The sequence below is a fragment of the Micrasema longulum genome, unplaced genomic scaffold (genome assembly GCF_059751315.1).
Source record: "Micrasema longulum isolate JH-2025_06_02 unplaced genomic scaffold, ASM5975131v1 h1tg001408l, whole genome shotgun sequence".
NCBI classification, from domain to species: domain Eukaryota; kingdom Metazoa; phylum Arthropoda; class Insecta; order Trichoptera; family Brachycentridae; genus Micrasema; species Micrasema longulum.
In genome coordinates this window covers 439,992-463,659 of record NW_028278594.1, presented here as the reverse complement: position 1 = coordinate 463,659, position 23,668 = coordinate 439,992, and the positions used below count along the sequence as shown (strand labels likewise).

Below are 23,668 nucleotides of genomic sequence, written 5' to 3'. Positions count from 1 at the left end.
ACTTTTATGATGTAATGACTAAAAGTTATTATATCATTAAAATGAAATTCCATCAATAATTTATTAACAAATAACGTAAATGGTATCTTTTTTATTAAATTCAATCTATTTATACAAAAACAGCAAGGAAAGTTAACTCACAATGAAATAAGTCATAGTAATTCCATTAAAATATATTTGTCTGAGGAACTTTTTATAAAGCGTTAGTACGGGGTAAATAGGAATTTTTAAAATATTACTTTAATGAGTTTAAATACATATTTGAGGTATAACTATTATTACACATTATATCAGGTGTAACTATTTACTGATGGTGGGTAATCAGAATACCCGAAACTAGCTATGTCACAATATTAAACTCGTGTGTGGTCTATATATACAAAGCGTATTATTTTTAATATTTCTAAAATTATATTCTGCAAAGTAAATTACAAAACAATAAATAGTTTACATATTTCGTAAGGATCGTAGAACAACGACACATATGGTTTTCTAAAACTTTACACGAGAGCGGCTTAAATTTTTTTTTGACACTTTATGTTGCAGCTTGATTAGTACATACAAAATTATATTATTGATATTTGGGTTAGTTAGGGCATGTCATCTTACTTTCATGTAACATATGACCGAAGTACACTGCATTTTAATAAAAAAATATTGTCCTATGCATCACTGGCGGCGAAAAGGAAAATTATGAGGATGATGAAAAGCAACGTCGCCTGAGGCTTTGTTTATGTTTTATTTAACACGTTACCAATACATCCTTAAAACTCCTTGGATTTACTAACAGAAGCACAACTGGCTTCAAAAATATCAATACCATTAAAACTCTCCTTTGTTCCCTAGTTCGCTCGCACCTAGAGTATTTCTCTGTTATCTGGTCTCCATATTAGGATGTCCACATCAAAAATATTGAATCAGTTCAACATCGATTTTTAAGAAAGATAGGCTGGTGGTTGGGCTTATCCAGAAACCAATATATGTACGTATAATTAGTTAGAAACTAGCTTATATATATATTCTCTTCAAGACTGTAGAAATAAATCCGACCCTTCTAGTCCTATTTAAAATTCTCAACACACTCTTTGATGCGCCTGAACTACTGAGCTCAATAAAATTAAATATCCCAACTAGAAACTTCAGACAAAACTTACTCTTTCATACTGATAACCATAGAACTAACCATGGTTTTCATTCCCCTATGCCCAGAGTTCTTAGGTCTGCCAACAAACATACCAGTGTTGATTTCTTTGATAACAAGTTGTCTTCTTTCAAACGATCACTGAATCAAGTTCAATTAAAAACACCTCTTCCGCTTTCACTCCCACCAAGTCTACTATATACCATAGTGTCTTTCTACTTTCCTTGTTAATAATTTTCTTTGTATAAATGTGCCCATAAAAATGCCCATTGGGCGTATATGTAAATAAATAAATAAATTATTCTAATAATATAAATGTGTGTGGATTGGGTTTCAGGTTGAAGAGATCAAAAATAAGGGTTATACTCGGAGACCACGACCAGTTTATCACGAGCGAGAGTCAGGCCATCATGAGAGCGGTTTCAGCCATCATCAGGCACAGAAACTTTGACGCCGAGTCCTATAATCATGATATAGCACTCCTGCGGCTAAGGAAACCCGTGGAATTTTCCAAGATCATCAAGCCCATCTGCTTACCCAAAGTTGGTATGATGATTTTCCTCGTGATTCTTTGTCCTTATTACTAAATACATTAGATTAATATTACTTGACTACATAATTTAGGGAAGATCGATAACCTCACTACTATCTATCATCTGGGCCCCGATTAAAACGGGATGATAACAGTTATCTTTAATTATTGTCTAAACAGAAAAACCAAATTTTCTTTACATTAATTGACGATAAATGAAAGAAATCTAAAGCATCTTCGTCGGTAGTCTGTAATTGAACACGTTTCAAATATACGAGTATGCATTTACGCGTTAATATTAAAATTTTCATTTAGAAAATTCGGTTTTACTTTAAAGACAACTGAAGATAACTTACTGTAAACTTAAAACACAGGGCCCGTGTTACAAATAGAAATAATATTTGATTATATATGAGGCAGAATTTAATTTTCTCTATTAAAAAATAATATTTAATAATATTTTTTTTTTCTTCATAAATTAAACAACTTTGATAATAACCACATTTTTTTTCTACCGATTGGTTTCAAAACAATACAAGCTTCTTTATCAATATATACTTAACTAAGAATTGTATCCTATTTGATTCTATCAATATGGTGATTTGTATGGAACTAATAAATCAAGTCTCTTTGTCTTGTAAGGATAGAAAAATAAGAAAATAAGCTTTTTTTATATTTGAAGCACTAAATTTGTGGTTTTTCATTTTAATAAAATTAATAAAATTTTAACCACTATTTTTCTTTTTTTTTCACCGACCGGTTTCAAAGCAAACAAGCTTCTTCGTCGAGATTTACGTAACTAAACCTTGACGATGGAGCTTGTTTGTTTTAAAACCAGTCGATGAAAAAAAAAATTGGTTAAAAACAAAGTTGCGTTATTAATTTTGGTAAAAAAATAAGTCGTTGAAAACAAATTCGTTTTATTAATTTTATTAAAATGAATTACCACAACGTTGTAAATATATGAAATATAAATTTATTTAAAAAATGTTTTCAGACATGTTCAATTACAGGTTTCCAAAGCAATACTTGAATTTTTATACCAATATGGATTTTCCTACAGAAAATTCGATTTGATTTATAGATAGTTGAAAATAACTCAGTAAAATTTTCATTTAAATTTAGAATCTGAACTAGTTAAAACATAATTAAAAAAATAATTAGCTACTAATGAATAATTTTGTTCAAAAATAATAACATTTGTGTGATTTTTAAAAGAAAGTAAATAATCGATAAATATCGAGATCGAAAAGCTCTTTAGAAAGGAATTATAAAAGCAAGCATTTATGGGCCGTAAGACTTGTAAATACATAGGTATTAGAATAGGTTAAAACAGTTGTTCCAATACATGAAGGTGCTGGGTATGAGACAACTGTACCTAAAAGAAGCACTTACACACTTCTGGTCGAACAATAAGGAGAGGTCTCAGCAAAATGTCCGTACGAGGTTTTCCCAGAGCATGAATTATGTCATACCCAAAACCCGTACGCCTTTTGCTCAGAGACATCTCTCATTTATCGCACCGAGAGTGTTCAATATTTTGGAGGCGCGTATTAGGCTCTCAAGGACAAAAACTATTTTCAAGAAAGTAGTTAAGGACTGGATTTTCCTTAGTGGAAGGGATTTGAGTACTAAACTCCTTGATGATTTTCCGAATGTTTGAGTTTACTGTTTACCATATTGATGGTTATTAAAGTTTTTTGAATGAAAGCGGCCTGTTTGTTTTTAGCGGAACATAGAATTGACCACTCCACCCGATGACACCAACATATAATTTTTCTAAAAATGTGGACTGACTACGTTCAATTGTAATAAAAAACTATGTTCACGAATGCTCGATTTACGTCTCCTAATTTGGTAACTTTTGACGACGACTCGCACTATGCATGATTATGTCTTGCACTAATGAACGACAGAGTGTGAATACTTCAAATTGGATAATTTTGATTATCATTTTCAGGATTCGATCCATCTGGTAGAGAGGGCACGGTAGTTGGATGGGGAAGAACAGCGGAAGGAGGATCTCTTCCTGCCATCATTCAGGAAGTCAATGTCCCTATTTTGACTCTTGGACAATGTCGTGCCATGAAGTACCGCGCTTCTAGAATTACGTCTAATATGGTAACTTTGAAATTTGTATAAAAATATTATGGAAATCGTAAACCTTACAACTTACAATGTATTATTTTTATAACATCATTTTACTGTGTTTATTATTTCAATAAACATAATTTATATAAATAAAAAAACATAAATAACGATTCAAAATGTATTTATTTTTTATGTTTGAAGCACCTACTTTGTGGAACATTATTATTTAATATATCAAAATAATATGACTTTGTTTTTATGTACCAATTATATTTTTTTAATTTGACAACCAACTAGTTTCGGCAATAATATGTCTTCTAAAAAAGATCACCCAATAAGTTAAGGATTTATACTTATAACTATATTTAACATAATAAAACACAGATGAAGAACATTTTAGAGAGGAGAATATAGAAGTCTAAGCATCCACAGGGCTTATGACCTGTCATTCGCTGGTTCAAGTGGCCACTTTACACACTGTCTAACATTCACTATTCTACAAAATGAAATGAAAAACATGAAAATCTATATTCCTTCGATTCTTCCACCCGTTGAAGATTGTGAAGTTAAAGAGCTGAAACCATTACTTTTGAGGGTGAGATTCATATGATTGAATTATTTCACCTGCAACCATTTCAAAGCCTGAAAATATTTCAATTTACATACTTCTTCTTTATCAAATGTTTAGAGTTTGTTCAAATTGTTGTAGACAAGGACTTGTTATATTTAAACCTTTATGTTCTTGGGCAATATAAGCACACCTCACAATGATACACTATTAGAGCCTTAATAAAAAAGAAACAGTTTTTTTCTATATAAGTCTTAATTCGGGAAAAAAACGAATTTAAATATTTTTTTTACAAACATACATAAATCCGAATACACCACTTTATAATTTGTCATCGGGTGCTCAAACATAAAAATAATAATAATCACTGTTTATTTATAAAAATTACGATTTCTTTATCTACTACATGTTTAAGGTAATAGATTTCTCTGATCTGCTTAACTCGGTACAACCTGTTCTAAGGCAGACATTTTTATGCAGAATAAACAATAACATGACAACCTACTAGTTAATTTATTGTACAGCTATACAATAATTAATTACACTATTTATTATTTAAGAATTTGTTTTAGTAAATTTTCAGATTTTTTTCTACCTAAACTCAGTAACAACTTTTTTATATTTTTTAAAAATTAAATCCGGGTCATGGTTTTGCGATATTCGAGTAACATATTATACTTTGGGCCCCAGAAAGTTGAAATTTCTTTGCCCGGATCCAGTTTTTTAATATATAATATTTATTTACATAAATTCAATATTTTACTTAAAAAGCCATTGAAAACATGCGAAAAGCACAAGGCATACAATAAAAAAATATTTTTCAACGCAGTTAAATTATTTTATTTTATTTTTTGGTATATATGTACATTACAAAATAAAAAAATCTTAATTGATATTTATTCATATAGTAAAAAAGTAAATAACATTGAAAATAACGCCTAAATAAAGATAATATCTCGAGAATACCCGTATGTCAAAAAGTAAGAGAATCTTATAACGAATTTTTTTATTACAATAGATAAATATTATTCAATTAGTTGAAAAACATTTACAGAAAAATAAAAACAAATACATAAAATCAAAAGTTCAAAAGAAAGACATGTCTTCTACAATTACTATCTAAGGTTTAAATAGAAAAAAAAATATGTACATCAGTGAAAAAATCTCTCTCCCTTAAAAAAATTATGAAATGTGTTTTTTTTTTATTTTAGCTGTGTGCCGGTAAAGGAAAAACTGACTCCTGCCAAGGAGATAGTGGGGGTCCATTACTTCTTCATAATGGAGACAGATTTGAAATCGTTGGTAAGTTATTTAAGATTAAATAAGCAAATTACTTCGTACTTTAGTAGTAAGTGAAATTTAACTTATATTTGTTATGATCATAACATTGTTAAAATTTTAATGTATTAGGTGTTTTTTTATTATATAAAAGGTGCATGTTTTTAAAAAATTCTATACATATCTACTTTTACACATCTAGTAAATGTTATCACTGTAACTCTCCAAAAAAAGAGACTAACTCTTGTGCTTGGAGAGTGACTTACACTGTTGAAGTTGTTTATTTATAAGAGTTTAGATAATTTTAAATACGAGGACATGAGAAAAAAAAAACAAAGGAAATATAAAGAAAAATCATAAAACAATAATACATTCATACTAATTAAAATTTAATGAAGTTTTTACACGTGTTCAAAAAATTTCTTAAGATTTACTTTAAATTTATTTATTGAAATATTATTTTCAATATCTTTTGCTTCATTGGGAAGATTTTTATAATTTTGTACACCTTTAAAGACAAAGCTATTTTGACCATGACTTGTGTGGAATTTAGGAATTTTAATATTATGTTGGTATCTGAGAGACATTTCAAATTATTTTATTTTTTCTTCTTTATAAATTTGTGTAATAGAATTTATTTTATAAAGAGTGTAGTGTAGGTATTTTAACAAATCGTGAATGACGTCGAGAATTACACTAGCTGCGTTTTCCACAGAGGGCGGAATACAAACCCTGTTGGCTTATGTATAAGTCACTGTACAACTCTGCTCCGGAACATCTAAGGAATATTTGCATCCCAGATGAACTAGCTGACACATAAATCTAACGCTACGTTTAGATGAGCTATATCTTCGTCAGTAGGAAAATTTATAACACCTTAACGCAAACAGCGCACTAAATTCGGTGAACTCGCATTTGCGATCGCTGGCCAATAACCAATAGTTAAGGGCAAGGTAAAGTGTTTAATAGGTAAAGAGGAATTTTGGTACGGAAAAAACATAATAAAGTAAGCATTTATTGACATACGAGTGTGCAGTGTAAGATAATTTATGAACCTTGATAGTTTTCTATCTTTAGATAATTGTTGTAGAGATTATATTAATAATGTTTTGATAGGTTGGTGTTCTTTAATTTAAGCAAATAATTTAAATATTATAAATAATTTATATAAAAATTATTGTTTTAAAAAAAAAAAAAAGTACATTATTTTTAAGAATTTTTAATTAAAAATTTATTTTCAAGAAGTCTTCAGTAGACTCATATCAGTGTTTGATTTTTGTCATATACTAGCAGACCCGACAGACGTTGTCCTGCCCGAGCATTGGCTTGCTTGCTTTTTATTAGCTTGGAAAATGGCTTTTCAATGATAAATAAGTACCTAGGTTCTTATTTGTGATTAAATTCCAAAACGGTAAATTTTCAAATATTAAATTTAATTAGGTACCTAGACCTAGGTATTTGTTTATGGTTGAATTCCAAAACATAAAAAATATATGTTTTTAATATGGTATTCTTTTTGTCAACGTCAAACTCCGGCCTTCTCACCAACAGAGGCGTGTACTTATGTAGAAATACGATTTTAAAAAATGTATTGAATTTAATGTTATTTTAGAATTATTAATAAATCCAGTAAAAATAAATAAATGGTTAGAAATTATAAGGAATTTAAGGAAAAAATCTGATTGAGATACACAAAAAACAAATCCTGTTTGTAAACATTATAAAACAAACTTTTTTTAAACACAAAAAAACAACATCTTTCCATTTTTTTGTAAATGCATTCTCCTCGAATGTAACCTTGGTAGGTCGACGAATAAAGGATTTATTCTCCTTACTTCTTTTTCACACATAAGATTGAAGATTTTAATATCTATGAACACGCACAGCGCAAAGATCTATATTTTTCTGAAAACCGCACGTAAATCGGTTAAGCCGTTTAGAAGAAGCTCAGTGACATTACACGCACAGAGGAATTATAAATAAAGATTAAAAGTGTAAATAATATGTACGTATGTATTTTTTATTACCTAAAACCATCTTATAATTGAAATTATTATTAATCCGTACGTAAATAATAAATATTTTGTAGCTATATTTAACCGGTCACGGTTAATCAATATTGTAAAAACAAAGTTCATCAATGCAATGATTAATTATTTGTTGCTCTATCATAACACGCTACGTGCGTCAAGCGATCGTAAACCTTTAAAAAAACGAAAGTACAATGTTTAAAAGAATTTGTGTATTATTATTATTGTTTTTTTTTTGTTTTCTTACAATATACATAAGAGGTTAAACAGAGTATTCAAAAATAAAGCATAATTACATGGCAATGAAATACATATTAATAGTAAAAATAGTAATCAAAAAAATCCCACAAAGGCATGTCCTGTTCGTGGATATACAAGAAAAATTTTGCTCCTATAATAAATAATGGGCAGTTATAATATTTTTGTGTAACATAAGAAAGAGAAAATAAAATATTCTGTAAAAGATTGTTTGGTATTTTTTTTTAAATACTAAAAAAAAACATAAAAATATTCCTTATTATTAAAGGACAACAAAATATATTAAATAAAAAAAAAGTTCATATATTTAGTTTATTAAATCCAGGAAAGTGCGTGTTTTTTAAAAGAAGGAAAATTTTTAAAGTTTAGAATCGATGAAATATTATCATTAAAAAAAGAATTATACATTTTTGGGCCTATAAAATATGCATGTCTCTGTGCGAGCCTCGTTTTACAATGTGGTATTTCTAACACACGATTCCTTCTTTGACTTGATCTATTTGAATTAACTTGTAAATAAATTTTGGTTCTGATTTGATTTTCAATGATGTTGATTTCTTTAACAAACATTAGTTCAGTTGATTAAGTGTCGAGTGTCTTTCATCAGTCATTAATCTCATTATGTACGAGAATTATATTATTGCGAGATAAGATGCACCGGCACCGACTCAGTTAGACTTTTTATAAAGTGTTTCAATCAATTTTCTTTTAAAAACGTAGTCGGCTAAGATAATATGAACTCTTAAAATGCTTCAGTAGTTAAATAACTACGTGTGTGTTAAATAACTACGCGTGTAGTAAACAACTAAAAAATGCTTAAAAATATTTCGCCGACAAAATATTTCCGACCCCTTGTTGAAGATAACAATGCGTTAAGCGTAGTGATAGTCTAATAATTACGTCTGCATACTGAAAAGATCATCGACCATAGTCTTAACACAATTCACTTTTAGCCATAGAAAACAGCTCAGTAAAATACGGAATCACATGATAATTTTGAAATATTCTTAATAAAATTTAATACGAGTATCAATAGAACCATTCGTAATTCGATTTTTTTACTTAAAAAAAATATAACCTTCCAAATAACATTGACTTATTTATTCATTATTTTCCATTATAAATTACATATAATAATTAAAATAATGTGACCTCACTGGGGTTACCCGTACTGAGGACACTTAACAATATACTTTTAAAAAAAATACATTTAAGAATAAACAAAAAAGACTAATAATATTGATGTTTCTGTTGATATTTCTTGATAAAACTCCACAGTTAATGATTATGATAAAATTATAAATGAACTTATCTTATTAATATTTATGTTTCTGTCCCCTGTTAAAATACTTATTTGATCTTATCTCCAAAATATGTTAAGAATAGTATAAAAACTGTAAATGTTGTAAACAATTCACCAGTCTTGAAAATGCCTACTTAGGCGAAAGCGCTCGTTGGTCAAAATAATAAAAAGTAAAACTAAACCAAGAAGATTCATTGATAAGTTCAATTATAATTTTATCATAATCATTTAAAAAGACTAACTTTTAAATTAAAACAGAGATAATTATAAAAATATTCAGATTGCTTTGAACACTACATATTTATGTTTATAATTAATTTATGTACATCTATTTTATTTATATTACAAAACGCACGATGAAAGAACAAAAACATAACATAAGCCATACACTTGTGGAACAGTTGATTCAATATTGGTTTGGGCGAATGAGACAATCCACTTTACTTCTACCTAGCTCCACTATACATTTATTTAAAGCCTTTTTGAACATTTTCTGGTAATTAATTGTTTTAATAGATAGTGAAAGTAGGATATACATTTTAATTGAATAATAATCAAAATCGCATATGGGTGAATAATGAATGAAATTTACCTTATAAAAGATAAAATAAATAAAACAACTTTGTTTTAAACCACTAAATTTTTAAAATTATTTTTTAAAGCAAACAAGCTTCTTCGTCGAGGTTTACGTAACTAATGAATTAATTCCTAAATACTACATGTGGACCAAATAAATCAAGTCTTTTTTTCTTACAAGGGTGGTAATTTGATATCAATATTTTCGATGCTAGACAGGAGGGGACGAAAGGGGTAATGAAGTATTTTTTTCTTATTATAAATCGCTTTTTAATTTCTAAGATTTCTTACTTGTCTAGTTTTAACGTTTTATTTTCTACATGAAGTACTTTTGATCCAGTGTCTTTATTGAAGTTATGATTATTTGTTATCAGATGATTTGCGAATTCAGAAAAATTATTTTTATTTAAGCATCTTAAGTGTTCTTTTACTCTAATATTAAAGTGTCTTTTAGTTTTTCCAACGTAGATTGATTCGCAATCATTATAATTTAATTGGTATATCCAAAATTTATTATATTTATGGACTTTGTCTTTGTAATTTTTAAACAATGTTCCTATTTTATTAGTTGTGTAGAAAGCTAAAAACAAATTGGTTTTATTTATTTTATTATAATGAATAACCACAAAGGTAGTGTTTCAAATATTAACTGAAATTGACCTTATTTGTGTGATAGTGTTAAGAGTGTTATACATAGTTGATAGTGAAAGCGATATATTGTTTTAATTATAAATTTGTTTGTTTTGATCAAGTATTTTTTTTTTTGAATTCAGTGATATTATCATACAGATTTTTTTTTCACAATTGAATTGTATTTAGATTAATAAAGCCAATTGACCATATTCTTGTACCCCAACTCCATGGGACTTAAGTCCTGTGTTGAATTGCGACGGATATAATTATAATATAAAATTTAAGTTAAAAACAAAGTTTTTTTATATTTATGTTATTATGATCAAAACTCTTAAAAAATTCTCGTGCAAATTTATATTTTATAATTCTGCTTTTGTTTTTTGGATTTTAAATATGTAAATAACTGTGTCATATTATGATAATGTAATATTTACAACACAACACAAAACGGCCTCATAGATTCGGAACAATTTTATTTGTATCATGATAACTTGAATGAACAGCATCAAAATTATAACATTTAACTAAACAATATAATTAACATATTACAACAGAGATAAAAAATATTTTAGAGAAGGTTATATAGAAGTCTAGGCTTATGACCTGTCTTTGGCTGGTTTAAGTGGCCACTTTACACACTGCGTAACATTCACCATTCTGCCCATATTTGAACATCTACATATCCTTAATTTTTTAATTTGTTGATATTTGTGAAGTTCAAGAGGTAAAACCTTTATTTATGCCGGTGAGATTCATCTAATTGAATTATTTCACCAACATACTGGGCAACGCCTGAAATGGTTATTTTTTCAATTTCTATACTTCTTCATTGACCAGGTGGGTTAATTAACAATATTTAAGTCTGACCAAATGTTTGTAGACTAATATAGATGTTCGAATATGGGCAGAATGGTGAATGTTACACAGTGTGTAAAGTGGCCATTTAAACCAGCCGACAGGTCGTAAGCCTTCACTTCCACATTTCCTTCTTCAGAATGTTCTTCATCCTTGTTTTGAATTGTGAATCTTAATAACTCCCCAAGGAGTTGAATCCAGTCCTTATCTACAAAAATTTGGACAAACTCAAAATATTGTAAATAATATTAAGGTTAAACGCATTTTTAAATTACCTTTAAATAATAAAATTTGATAAACATCTCAAAATAAGACAAAAACTCTAAAATAAAAAAATAATGAAGTAGTTCATATATTTTTTTTAAATGTTGTAATTACTCGTATTTATAAAATATTTACTTTTTTGTAAAATTGCGTTTGAGGAAAAATAAAATTTATTGCTCTTCTTTTTTAGTTGGTTTACACCCTGCATTTTTTTTAGTTCGTAAGGAAAGCTATTAATTTTTTATTTTTTTATTTTGTAATTAATTATTTTAATGTTTTTTTTATTTCAGGAATCGTATCGTGGGGGGTTGGTTGCGGTCGACCCGGGTATCCGGGAGTCTACACAAGGGTTCCCAGATACCTCTCCTGGCTCAAGGGAAATCTCAGGGATACCTGTTTATGCTCGAATTGATCTCCTTATAAATTATTTGTTACCTTCGTGTTTAAGAAATAATTGTTAAATAAATTATTATACTTATTGTCCTTTTTGAATTACTTGACTTTTTGAGAAGAAAGGTCTGATATGTTGCACGAAAAAATACAACTGTTGAGGAGTGGTCGAGGTGTGAAGAATACCTCGTCCTAGGAGGAGGAAAATTTAGTAAGTGGACTGTATTGTTGGGGAAGGAAGGTTGCGCAACTCCACTATCCTGCTGATGGTGAGGCTTGGTGAGTGCTGGAACCTGGCTGGTGAAATTGTGGTCGTAAGATGCTGGCACAGCTTGTATGGATCTGGCGGTCTAAAGGACGCAGGCGCAGCTTGCTTGAGGAAAGATTAGTTGAGCACATAGAATTAAGAATCGTCCAAAAGAAGCGTAGAATCATATTTGAATACATCGGACTGTATCCGAAAATTTCTCCACTATGCTTTTCTTTTGCCGCGCGCATTCGTGATGTCGCCACGGAATGTTGCACGATGGGAAAAATATAATCATAACACAAATGTAAGGTAAAAGAAAAGCAACTGTTAATTTCTCTAAAATTTTATTGTGCACGTGGAAATATTGATTGACACAACGGAGTAGATAAGTAAAGGGTCATTTAAGAAGAGTAATTGAATTAATGAACTTTGAACTTAAAATATATAAATAAATATATTTCACATAAAACGGATATTTTTATATCATGTTAAATAATATTTCATGTTTTAAAGATAATGTCAGTCGAATGTCCAACACAGAGTTGTTTAATCTAAGGTCTAATTTTCATTAGTTCTCTCATTAGATGAGCAAAGTAGGGTAAAAAAATTTACTACCCCGGCAACACTAACGAAATGTCCATTTTGATTTCTTCGACAATCTGACAGATGGAAATATAATTCAATTTTTAAGTAATGTATTTGCTACTTACACATTCATTTGCTAATTTCACATGAAATGTGATTGCATCCTGTTTCTTTAAGATCCTAGCAGTATTTCAACACTTTAAAAGGACACAACACGGCATAGATGAATTCAAATCAGGAGTTGCGTACTGAGCGACGTCTACGAAGAAACTAATGGGTCAAAACGGAAAACTACTCATTTATGAGTAGTCTTGTCGCCTTCTGTTTGATGGTCGAATGCGGTTTCTGGACTATTCTTAATTCTTTGGTTGAGCAGTTCACTTGTTTGACTAGTACTGATAATATCATGTATATTCCGGCACTCACACGTAGAATTATTGTTACATGGAGTGCGCTAGGAAATGGGAAAAACGGGTAGGTAGGTATAGATGAGGTTGAGAATTGATCTTAACAACAACAATAATTTTATTTTTCACTTCCCTTATGACAAACTGTTTGTAACAACTATTATTTGACAATTATGTTTTTACAATCAGTTTTTTTTACAGTTACAAATAAATGAGGGTCTATAAAATTCTTAAAAGTAAAAAAATATTTTTTGTACTTATTATCTTAAGATATATTTTTTAATTTAAAATTTTGAACTCCCGCGAAAACACTATAGCACTGGTCGCGCCCCTTATACGTCACGATTCGCAATAAAGTTTGACGTTTAGTCATTCCAGTCCTAACTTTGTATGAAAAGACCGTCGTATATTATTTCATCCGCGTTTATTTACGTATTTATTTTATTTTTATTTTTATTTTCATTTATTTATTTACATACATTATTTTCTTGTACATCATTTAAAACATAAGACCCAACTCCATGGGACTAAAAGTCCTGTGTTGAGATGGGACGAGTTAAATCCTTCGTAAAAACCACGCGACAATAACGGACTATACAAATAGTAAGAAAAAATGACAAACATTGTGGACATACATACATGAATCTTGACGTCACGAATGTCACAATCAATAATGGCGTGTTTTCGTGAAGGCGAATTTTTTAACAATTCAATTTTTTTAATTATGAATTAAAACATTTTTCTACATTATTCATATTGATTTTGAAAATACAATTAATCTTCTTAATCCATTTCACATATTTTTATCGGCATTCTTAGTATGCGATATTTCCCTATTCAACACAGGACTTTAGTCTAGGAGACTTTGGACTTAGTTCTCGATAAGTGTTAATAAATCAGGTACTTGTGAACGAATAAAAATAATAAAAATAACAAATGTGTTTATAAGCACTTTGCACGATTTTCAAATAGCTGTAACTTTTTTACCATCAATGATTTATGTTAGGTAAAATTATTTCTGTTGACGTTTTTTAAATCTTTCAGAGAGCTACAATAATTTATTGGGATTAAATCATCTTTAGAAAAAATAAACAAGTGCCGGAAAAACCACTTAGTTTTAATTTGAAAAAAGTTGTTCAGATCGGGATAATATATTAGGATTTCTATATTTCTATAAACATGGGTAATAGTATAGTTTCCACAATGTTGGCGCAGTATTCTAATGTACCAAGAATATACCGGTTTAAAAGAGGGACAAATCAATAGTTGTTCAATATGTTTTTGTATGTTTATATGAATTGATTTTATAAACAGCATTAAAGCATATCAGTTGCATATGTTTCGATGTTGTAAAGAGTAATTACTGTTAAAATAAAACAGGATAGAATTCATTTGTTAATTATACCTTAATAAAGAAGCAAGTGTAGTTTTGACAATGACGTGCAAAAACTATCAGAATGGACAAACAAAAACTTATTAACATTAAATGCCAAGAAATGCAATATAATACATTTCGAAACACAAAAGAAGAACCATAACATGAACATAAAAGTAAACAACGAAACTCTTAAAGAACTAGAAAATGTGACTTACCTAGGACTCACAATGGACAGACAACTAAAATGGACAAAACACATAGACGGACTCACTAAAGTAATGGCATCACTACATAGCCTCTTCTACAAAATTAAAGATTTATACCAAGAAAGGAAAAAAATTATGATGTACGAAGCCTATGTCAAAAGTAAATTGAGTTACATGATCGCCTTCTGGGGAACTGGTAACAAGACAGAAATAAAAATAATACAAAGACAACCAAATAAAATTCTTAAACTAAAATGCAACACACCCTACCTGACCTCTACGACTGAACTGTACAAAAAAACACACCAGTTTGACATAAACTACTTAACTAAAATTGAGATCTTAAAAATTGTGCACAAAATAACACCGGGACTCATACAAGACGACGACATAATATTAGTCAAAAATGCTGACATACACAAATATAACACCAGACAACAACAACACTATCATATTGAAAAAGCAAAGACAAACACAGGACAGTCAAAAATACTACATAATGGACTTAAACACTACAACGAACTACCTTACTACTTGAAAACTTTTACTGGAGACAAATTTAAAATCAATCTGAAAAAGCACATGATGACTGAACTAACTAGACTAGACGAGACATAAAATGACTAGACAATATAAAATTTCTAATGTAACCCTAACGGGTTTTTTAAAATTGTAAATTAATATATTTTTTTAAAAATTAAAAAAGAAACCGGTCGGTAAAAAAAATGAAAAGTAAGTGGTTAAAAACCAAGTTGTTTCATGTTTTTTTTATGAGAATATACTTTATACATTTTACCTATTCTATGACAAAGAACAGTTATTTAAAAAATCATATAGTAAAATGTATTAACATATTAAAACAAAAATTAGGAGAATTTTAGAGAAGGTAATATAGAAGTCTGGGCATCTTAATTTAGTAAAATTTATAATATTTATGATAAATCCACCTAGTCCATGCGGACATATATAAATTAGAGAAAATAAAAAAAAAACTCAGGCGTTGCCTAGTATATAGGTGAAATAATTAAATTAGACAAATCTCACCCGCATAAATAAAGATTTCAGCTCTTTAACTTAACAAACATCAACAGATGAAAGAAATGAAGGAATGCAGATGTTTTAATTTTGTTGTTGTTTTATTTTCTTTTGAATTTCTACACACAATTGATGTGAAAGAATGTACAATTATGTATAAAATAAATAATATCCAGACACTCCGGAACGTGCCTGTCGGCCAGTCAAGTGACTACATCCATATGTAAAAATAAAATTGTATAGAATTTACCTAGTGTATAAATATTTTTGTTAACTATATATTAGTATTTTGTATTGGATTAAAAAGTAAAAAAAAAATATTTAAAATATGAGCAGAATGGTGAATGTTAAACAGTGTGTCTTTACACAGTGTGCCTCTTTAAGCCAGCCAATGACAGGTCATAAGCCCTGTAGATGCCTGGAATTCTGTATTACCTTCTCTAAAATGCTATTTATCTCTGTTATAAGTTGTAATATGTTAATTTTAATAGCTGCCCAGGGCGTTGAATTCAGTCCTTGTCTACAAAAATTTGGACAAACTCAAAATAATGTTGATAAAAGGTATTATTTAATACTTTCGAATGAGCCTCTTTAAACCCAACGAAACGCATATATTGCTAGACCGCGACAATAATTATGTATATGAGACAGATGTGGTCAATCAAAGGGCGTTTTAATAAATTACTTATTGAGCTTTTAGCGTTGTTTTTATGATACGTCATATCAGATGCTTTATGTATTAAAAAAAACGCAAATACTAAATTCGTGTACGCATCTATCAGTTTTAATATAGGCAACGCCTGTTCTAAGGAACAAATAAGTTGCAGTAAAAAAAAATTACAAAAGTGCAAAAATAAAAAAAATAATACGAGTACAAACAAAAAATAATCATAATAAGAAAAATGAAAATATTTTTTGATCCAATAAAATGGCTAATAAATATTGCAGAGCCAAATATACCGAATAACACAAAAAAACGTTTATGTTTTCATAAAACAATAAAGAAGTAATGACTCGTGGTTTAATGATCATAAGGTTTGCCTACCATGCAAGAGGTGTCAGATTCGATTCCTGACATGGTTGATATGAATTATTTATTTAAAATAAATGTTTTCACACTCGAATATTTCCTACTCTCTGGACTAGTACCTGAAGCGTAAGACCGATCATCTTACACTGTGGGTAAAGTATCCTCTTAAACCAGCCAATGACATGTATCAGCCCAGTAAATGCCCAGACTTCCATATTCCCTTCTCTAAAATGTTGTTGTTATAACATAATGACGGCACTAAAATAAAAAAAAACATTCTAATTATCAACATATTACAACAGAGATTAAGAACATTTTAAAGAAGGCAATATTTCGATTCATATGGGTCCAGGCATCTACAAAACTTATGACCTGTCATTGGCTAGTTTTAGTGGCCACTTTACACACTGTGTAACATTTACCATTCTGCCCATATTTGAACATCTATATTACTTCAATTATTTCATCTCTTGATTTTTGTGAAATTAAAGAGATGAAACCTTTATTTATGCGAGTGAGATTCTCATCTAATTAAATTATTTCACCTACAATCTAGGCAACGCCTGAAATGTTTATTTTTTCAATTTCTATACTTCTTCTTGGACCAGGTGGATTTATCAACAATATTTTGAGTTTATTCAAATTTTTGTAGACAAGGACTGGATTCAACTCCTTGGGCAGCTGTTAAAGTTAACATATTACAACAAAGATGAAGAACATGTTAAAGAAGGCAATATAGAAGTCTAGGCATCTAGAGGGCTTTAACTTCACAAACATCAACAGATGAAAGAATTGAAGTAATATAGATGCTAAAATATGAGCTGAATGGTGAATGTGACAGTGTGTAAATTGGCCACTTAAACTTTTGTTCCCCGAATTAAAAGAGCGAAAATTAAATTGCTTCGTTCCAAGATTGTTTAATGATCTCCCACAAACCATCATTAACACGAAAGATCTTCAAATAATAAAAAAAAGAACTGAAGAAATATCTTCTAGATACTTTATAGTGCCTGTTTATAAATAAATTTGTAAAATATAAATAAAATAAATGTAATATAAACCATTCACAAAAAAAAAAAAATGTGTCCCCAAAAGTCTTTAGACTTAGTGGGTAACAAATTCTTAAATGAACTTATAATATTTGAAATCGAACACCGATTTGAGTCTACTGAACACTTTATTTTATTTTTACAAATATGAAAACAAAAACTTCGTGACAATTGTTTTGAAAATGCCCTAACAAGGCGAAACAATTGTCACGAAGTTTTTGTTTTTATATCTTTTATATTTGTAAAAATAAAATAAAGTGTTCAGTAGACTCAACTCAGTGTTTGAATTCTAAAATTATAAGTTTAAATGTGGAGTTCTACAAAATAAACACCAAATCAATCAATAAATTCTTATATGTATTTTTTTAATTAAATAAACGCTGCTCTGCAGCACTGAAACTGAAAAAAAACCAGCCAATCCAGGTCATAAGCCCTGTAAATGTCTAGACTACTATATTGCCTTCTTTAAAATGTTCGTCATCTCTGTTGTAATATGTTAATGTTAACAGCTCCCCTGGGAGTTGAATCCAGTCCTTGCCTACAAAAATTTGGATAAACTCAAAATATTATTGATTCATTCTAATCATGTTTTCATGTCATCCTTACTTTTATTTCAATAAGATGAAATTGGTAGTTTCGTCCTTTGGAACGTTGACCGTCCCTGGGCGACCGGTGTGGTGTCGAGAGAGCGGTGACTCCTATACTCGACCGCGAAACGACTTCTATTCACCTTTCAGGGCCGGTGCAAGGCCTCCGAAAGATCAAAAACATCCTTTTTTCCCTCTCAAATTCAGTCAAATTCATCTTACAATATGATTCTTTGGACACGGAGCTTCAGGGCCAGACTGCGAAACTTCATAAGAATGTTCCTCATGGAAAACCATAAAAAAATCCTAATTTAAATAAAGTTTTAAAAAATATATGTAATTTCAAAATGGAGAAACAAGCACCACCACAAACCCCTACTCTTTCCATATCTAACCGCTTCCCTTGTCCACATCCGGTGCATATTGCTTCATTGGTCAAACCCTTTTATAACTTAAAAAAAAAATGCGGATTTCCAAAAAAATCAGCAGTATTTCAAAAGTACGTTATAAAAAATTAAGAGTTTTTTTTACAAAAGCTGCAAGACTGAAATTGGAATATCTTCTCATTAATTTAAAAAATATTCTTTGTGAAAAATAAATGAAATATCTCGATTGTTTTGAACACAATATTGTAAAACATGGAAAATATTTATTTTTGCACCTAATGGTGCAAAGGGCTCTTCATAAGTACACCAACTGTAGCATATCTTGATATTTTTTTATAATATGAAGGTAAGATGATCAGATTTACGCTTATGGTGCCAGACCTAGATCTGCGAAATATCCTAGTGTAAAAAACCTCATAAAAAATAAATATGTCAGTAACTCGTGACCTCTTGCATAGTGGGCAAACGCGCTGACCATTTGACTACCGGGCGGGCGAATTTTAGTACATGATAAAATTAACACTTCGCAAATAAACATTATTATTTGTTATGTATACATAATTTGATTTGTCCACCTTGTGGAGTAGTGCTTTGGGTATCTTTATATATACATATATATAATTCTTATGTACGTGTGATGTCACTGAACTCCCACTAAACGTCTGAACCGATATACCTGCGGTTTTGAGCGAAATGTAGATCTTTGTAGATATTAATTTTTTTAATCAAATCAGTCAAAGAAAAGTTAAAATCATAAATCTTTTTTAATCGACCTACTAGGGTTACATTCGTCGAGTATGTATGAATTCCTGGTTTTAATTCCAGAAAGGCAAGAGCAAAACATACAATATTTAGTTACGAGCATTTCACGGGACTAGGACTATATCTGAAGTTAGTTTTTTCATATTGTTTGTACGCTAACGTAATAAACTTAAGGTATTTTGGCAACGCTGCGCCCGGTAATTTTTTTGCACTTTCTTCTCTTTGATTTTATTTAAATTAATAATAATTTAATTACCCTGCCGACCCTGCGCACAGCTGGGAGGGGAGAAACAGGTACACATGAGGTATACCAAGTGGAAGACAAAGAAGTCTTCTCTCCTCTCCCTTCTCGTGCCCCGCCCCTCGTCGCGAGATCCCACTACTAGCAAAGCGCATAACCGATGGATGAATAATATCAAATAATTCCAGAGAATATCAAATTAATTTATAAGTATTCGATTATGGTCGAAAGAATCAGTTGTGGTATATATTTGTTTTTATTTGTATAATTTGTAAGTTTAGAGACTAACTGAGATTTACTTACCAATATAACACTAAAATTAATAATTTGAATAAAAATACCTACATTAATATTTACATAAAATACATTGAATTTAATATAAAGTTTATATTTGAAGCACTAACTTTGTGGTTATTCATTATAATAAAATAAATAAAACAACTTTGTTTTTAACCACTAATTTTTATTTTTCACCGACCTTTTTCAAAGCAAACAAGCTTCTTCGTCAAGGTTTACGTAACTAATTTTTACGTTAGTAGTAGTAGGTTAGGTACGTAAACCTTGACAAAGAAGCTTGTTTGCTTTGAAAAAGGTCGGTGAAAAATACAAATTAGTGGTTAAAAACAAAGTTGTTTTATTTATTTTATAACATTGAATTTATCTAAATATCTACATAAATTTTCATTTAAGTTATTTATTGACAATTCTTGATGGAATTCCATTGTAATAATGTAATAACTGATATTTACATACAAGTTATTAATTTAAAAAAACACTTATTTATTTTGACCAATTGGCGCTTTCACCCTCTAATGGGCATCTTGACCTGACCAGTATGAAGATATAAATAAATAAATAAAATAAAATAAATGTAAGTTATTACATCATCTACATAAATCTTTACTTTAATATACAAATATCATTTTGCTCGAAAAGTGGAGCTGCTTCCAGCTTCCTTGAGTCTTTCTGACAACTCAGTAAACATTTTTCAATAATTAGTAATAATAATTACCGAAGCAGCAAAGAAGACCTGCAACTCTTGGTAACAAAAGTCTACGATGTATGCAAGAAAAGCGATTGCTTATGAATGTTGATAAATCAAAAGTGATGGTTTTTGAAAGGGATGAAAATATAACTAAATGTGAGATCAGTGTGAACGGAGATATTCTGAACCAGGTAGAATAATTTGTGTACCTGGGAAGTATGTTTACTAGAGACGGAAAGGCCGAGAAAGATATTAAAAGGAGGGTGAGTGCCGGGAACAGGGTGAACGGTGCACTGAAATCTACTTTGGCTAACAAATGTTTATTGCAGGAGGCTAAACTAGCAGTTCACAGCGGAGTTCTAGTGCCAACTCTAATGTATGGGAGCGAAGTATGGAATTGGAAAAATGATTATGAAAGTAGGTTGAATGCTGTCGAAATGCGATCCCTCAGGCGAATGTGTGGGAAAACGATGTATGATACAAATGTCGTGATCCGCGAAGTGTGTAAGGCTGAGACATGCATTATCGACAGAATCAAGAAAGGGGTGCTGCGTTGGTTTGGACATGTAGAGCGAGTGGACAGCGAAAGAACTGCTAAAAGGATCTACGATGCTAATGTTGATGGATGCAGAAAACAAGGTTTGCAATGAGTGCAAATAATTACATTGGATTGCGTTGGCTTTAGCGTATTCAGGTTAATTTAACTACTTGTTGTTTAGTGCGATACACTTTTTGACGAATTAAAATACGTTAATTAAAAACCATTATTATTTTTTTTCTTGGTTTGCAGACTAATGTTTAGAGACGGTGTAACTTGAAAATATGTTTAGCGATGAAGGGTTAAAGTAATTTGATAATTCGATTATTATAATCGGTTATGCACATCACTACTCGTGACATTCCGACAACCGTGGCTGCGACCTTAACATTCGCAACAGTCAGCGATCAGTCCTCGTGGGCCAAATATTTACACCAAAACAATCCGATTATGTCGTGACCGTAGCGGCGCGAAAGTGCGACGGAATTCGCGACACTAAATCAAACAAAAAATAAACACAAACTTATTTAAAAAGCAAAATAAATAAATTAAAAATATCTTAGTTATAAGTTTAACTTATGAAAACTAAACACCGAGAAATGCAGCTACCTGCTTATTAAAAATAATTTATATCATAGACTTTATACGTTTTATAATAAATTTTTAGGGTTAAGTCTGGTACTCCGAAACCATTGTGGTTCGAAGTAAAATATTGTGGCTGTGATTGACAAATGGTGATTACGTGAGTTGATGATCTCAGAGTGTGGTACAGTTATCTGATTAACATTCAGGGAATAATTAAAGTGTTGACAGGAAATCAAATCCAAGATGGTCAGAAATAAAGTGGTTTTGTTATTATTGACGTCTGTGTTGCTTCCAATCTGCCATGGGGTGAGAAAAACGTTATTTATCAACATATTAATAGCAAAATAGTATTTTAACTGTTCAAGTATAATTCTGAAATTCACAAACGCATTTATAAAAGATAGGTTTATGTTTCAAGCGCACATAATATTATGTTAATTTGCTTAACATTATTTCACGTCTATTATTTAAAAAAAAGCGTAATACTTGAATCTACAATTTTCGCGACATCTTCAAGACTGGGCTGATGTCTGATGTCGCGAAAGCGATGAAACCGGTCACTGGTTATTCCAAATTTGTCGATTTAGGTATCACTCCTCTTTTATTTCAATAATAAACTGTAACGAACTTCCAACAAAGTATTTTCACTAACTAATTTAAATAATTTATTTCAAAATATGTTTTTACTTGCGCGGGCAAAATCTAATATTGATTGCCTTTAGGGAATATTTAGTTTTCACATTCATCACTTCCATATATGTACTGGTGCATAGGGCGATTGCAACGTATCCCAATCATTTGTCATATGACGGAAAGAATAGTCGAATATTCTTAACTTGAATGAAATATGTTTACTTATATAAAATACCTAATAATAAGGCATAAAGGAAATTTTCTTCAACTAACGACATATTAAAGAATCGGTTGATAAACAGTATTATGTTAAAACATACTGATATGCTTCGTTCTGTGTCTGGGTGGATAAAGAATACAGTTCTGTATGTGAAATAGAACCGTTATTCAAGAGGAGCGCTTGGGACTCGATGATAACTCTCCGATGAAAATCATGCAAAACGAAATCGAGTTGAGTAAAGTCTGCCTTGTAGTGTAGAAGTTAGCGCACTCGCATACTATGCTTGAGATTCTACCTTCGGTTCCTGGCAGGACGGACATAAAATATTGATTTCAAGGTAGTTCTACACTGCCATATTTCATTATTCCTGGACTGCCACTCGAAACATAAGACCTTACCTTTAATGTAACAAAAATGATCGAGATACTCTGCAATTATAGCACCAAAGCAGTGTCCTATGCACCGCTAATAATAATACTAATCTGAAAATAAATTATCAGTTAGTAAAAATAAATAAGTACATGTTTACAATACAAGGTGCTCAATCACAAATGTTTATCACGTTAATTGAAAGTCCTCACACCACTTATCTATAATATTTTTTTATCGCGTCGGTAATTACCGACAGGTGCCGCCATTGTGATTGCTCTAAAGGTTTACTAATATGGAAGGGCTAGCTGTTCTTAACTGTTTTAATTAATAATAAGTTCTCTGTAATACGGAATACCTAAAACATGTTTCATATTACCGAACAATATTATGAATAGTGCGTTAAATATAGTAACAAGAAGTTTGCTCAAATTGTTTTCAATGAAAAAAAAAATTGTACCTATATTAATCATAATTTTAAAGACATAGTAAAAATAATATTT

The 23,668-nt window shown here is 30.1% G+C and overlaps 1 protein-coding gene across 1 annotated transcript in view; it reads left to right on the top strand.

The window, feature by feature from the left end:
- Positions 1 to 23,668, top strand: part of LOC148275519 (transmembrane protease serine 9-like) — an 82,637-nt gene that overhangs the window by 36,608 nt on the left and 22,361 nt on the right. Inside the window, exons 4-8 of the mRNA XM_088235608.1 lie at positions 1,479 to 1,687; positions 3,634 to 3,794; positions 5,544 to 5,634; positions 11,820 to 11,930; positions 12,683 to 12,687. Coding sequence (XP_088091734.1) covers positions 1,479 to 1,687; positions 3,634 to 3,794; positions 5,544 to 5,634; positions 11,820 to 11,930; positions 12,683 to 12,687 — 577 coding nt within the window. The remainder of the gene's footprint in view (positions 1 to 1,478; positions 1,688 to 3,633; positions 3,795 to 5,543; positions 5,635 to 11,819; positions 11,931 to 12,682; positions 12,688 to 23,668) is intronic.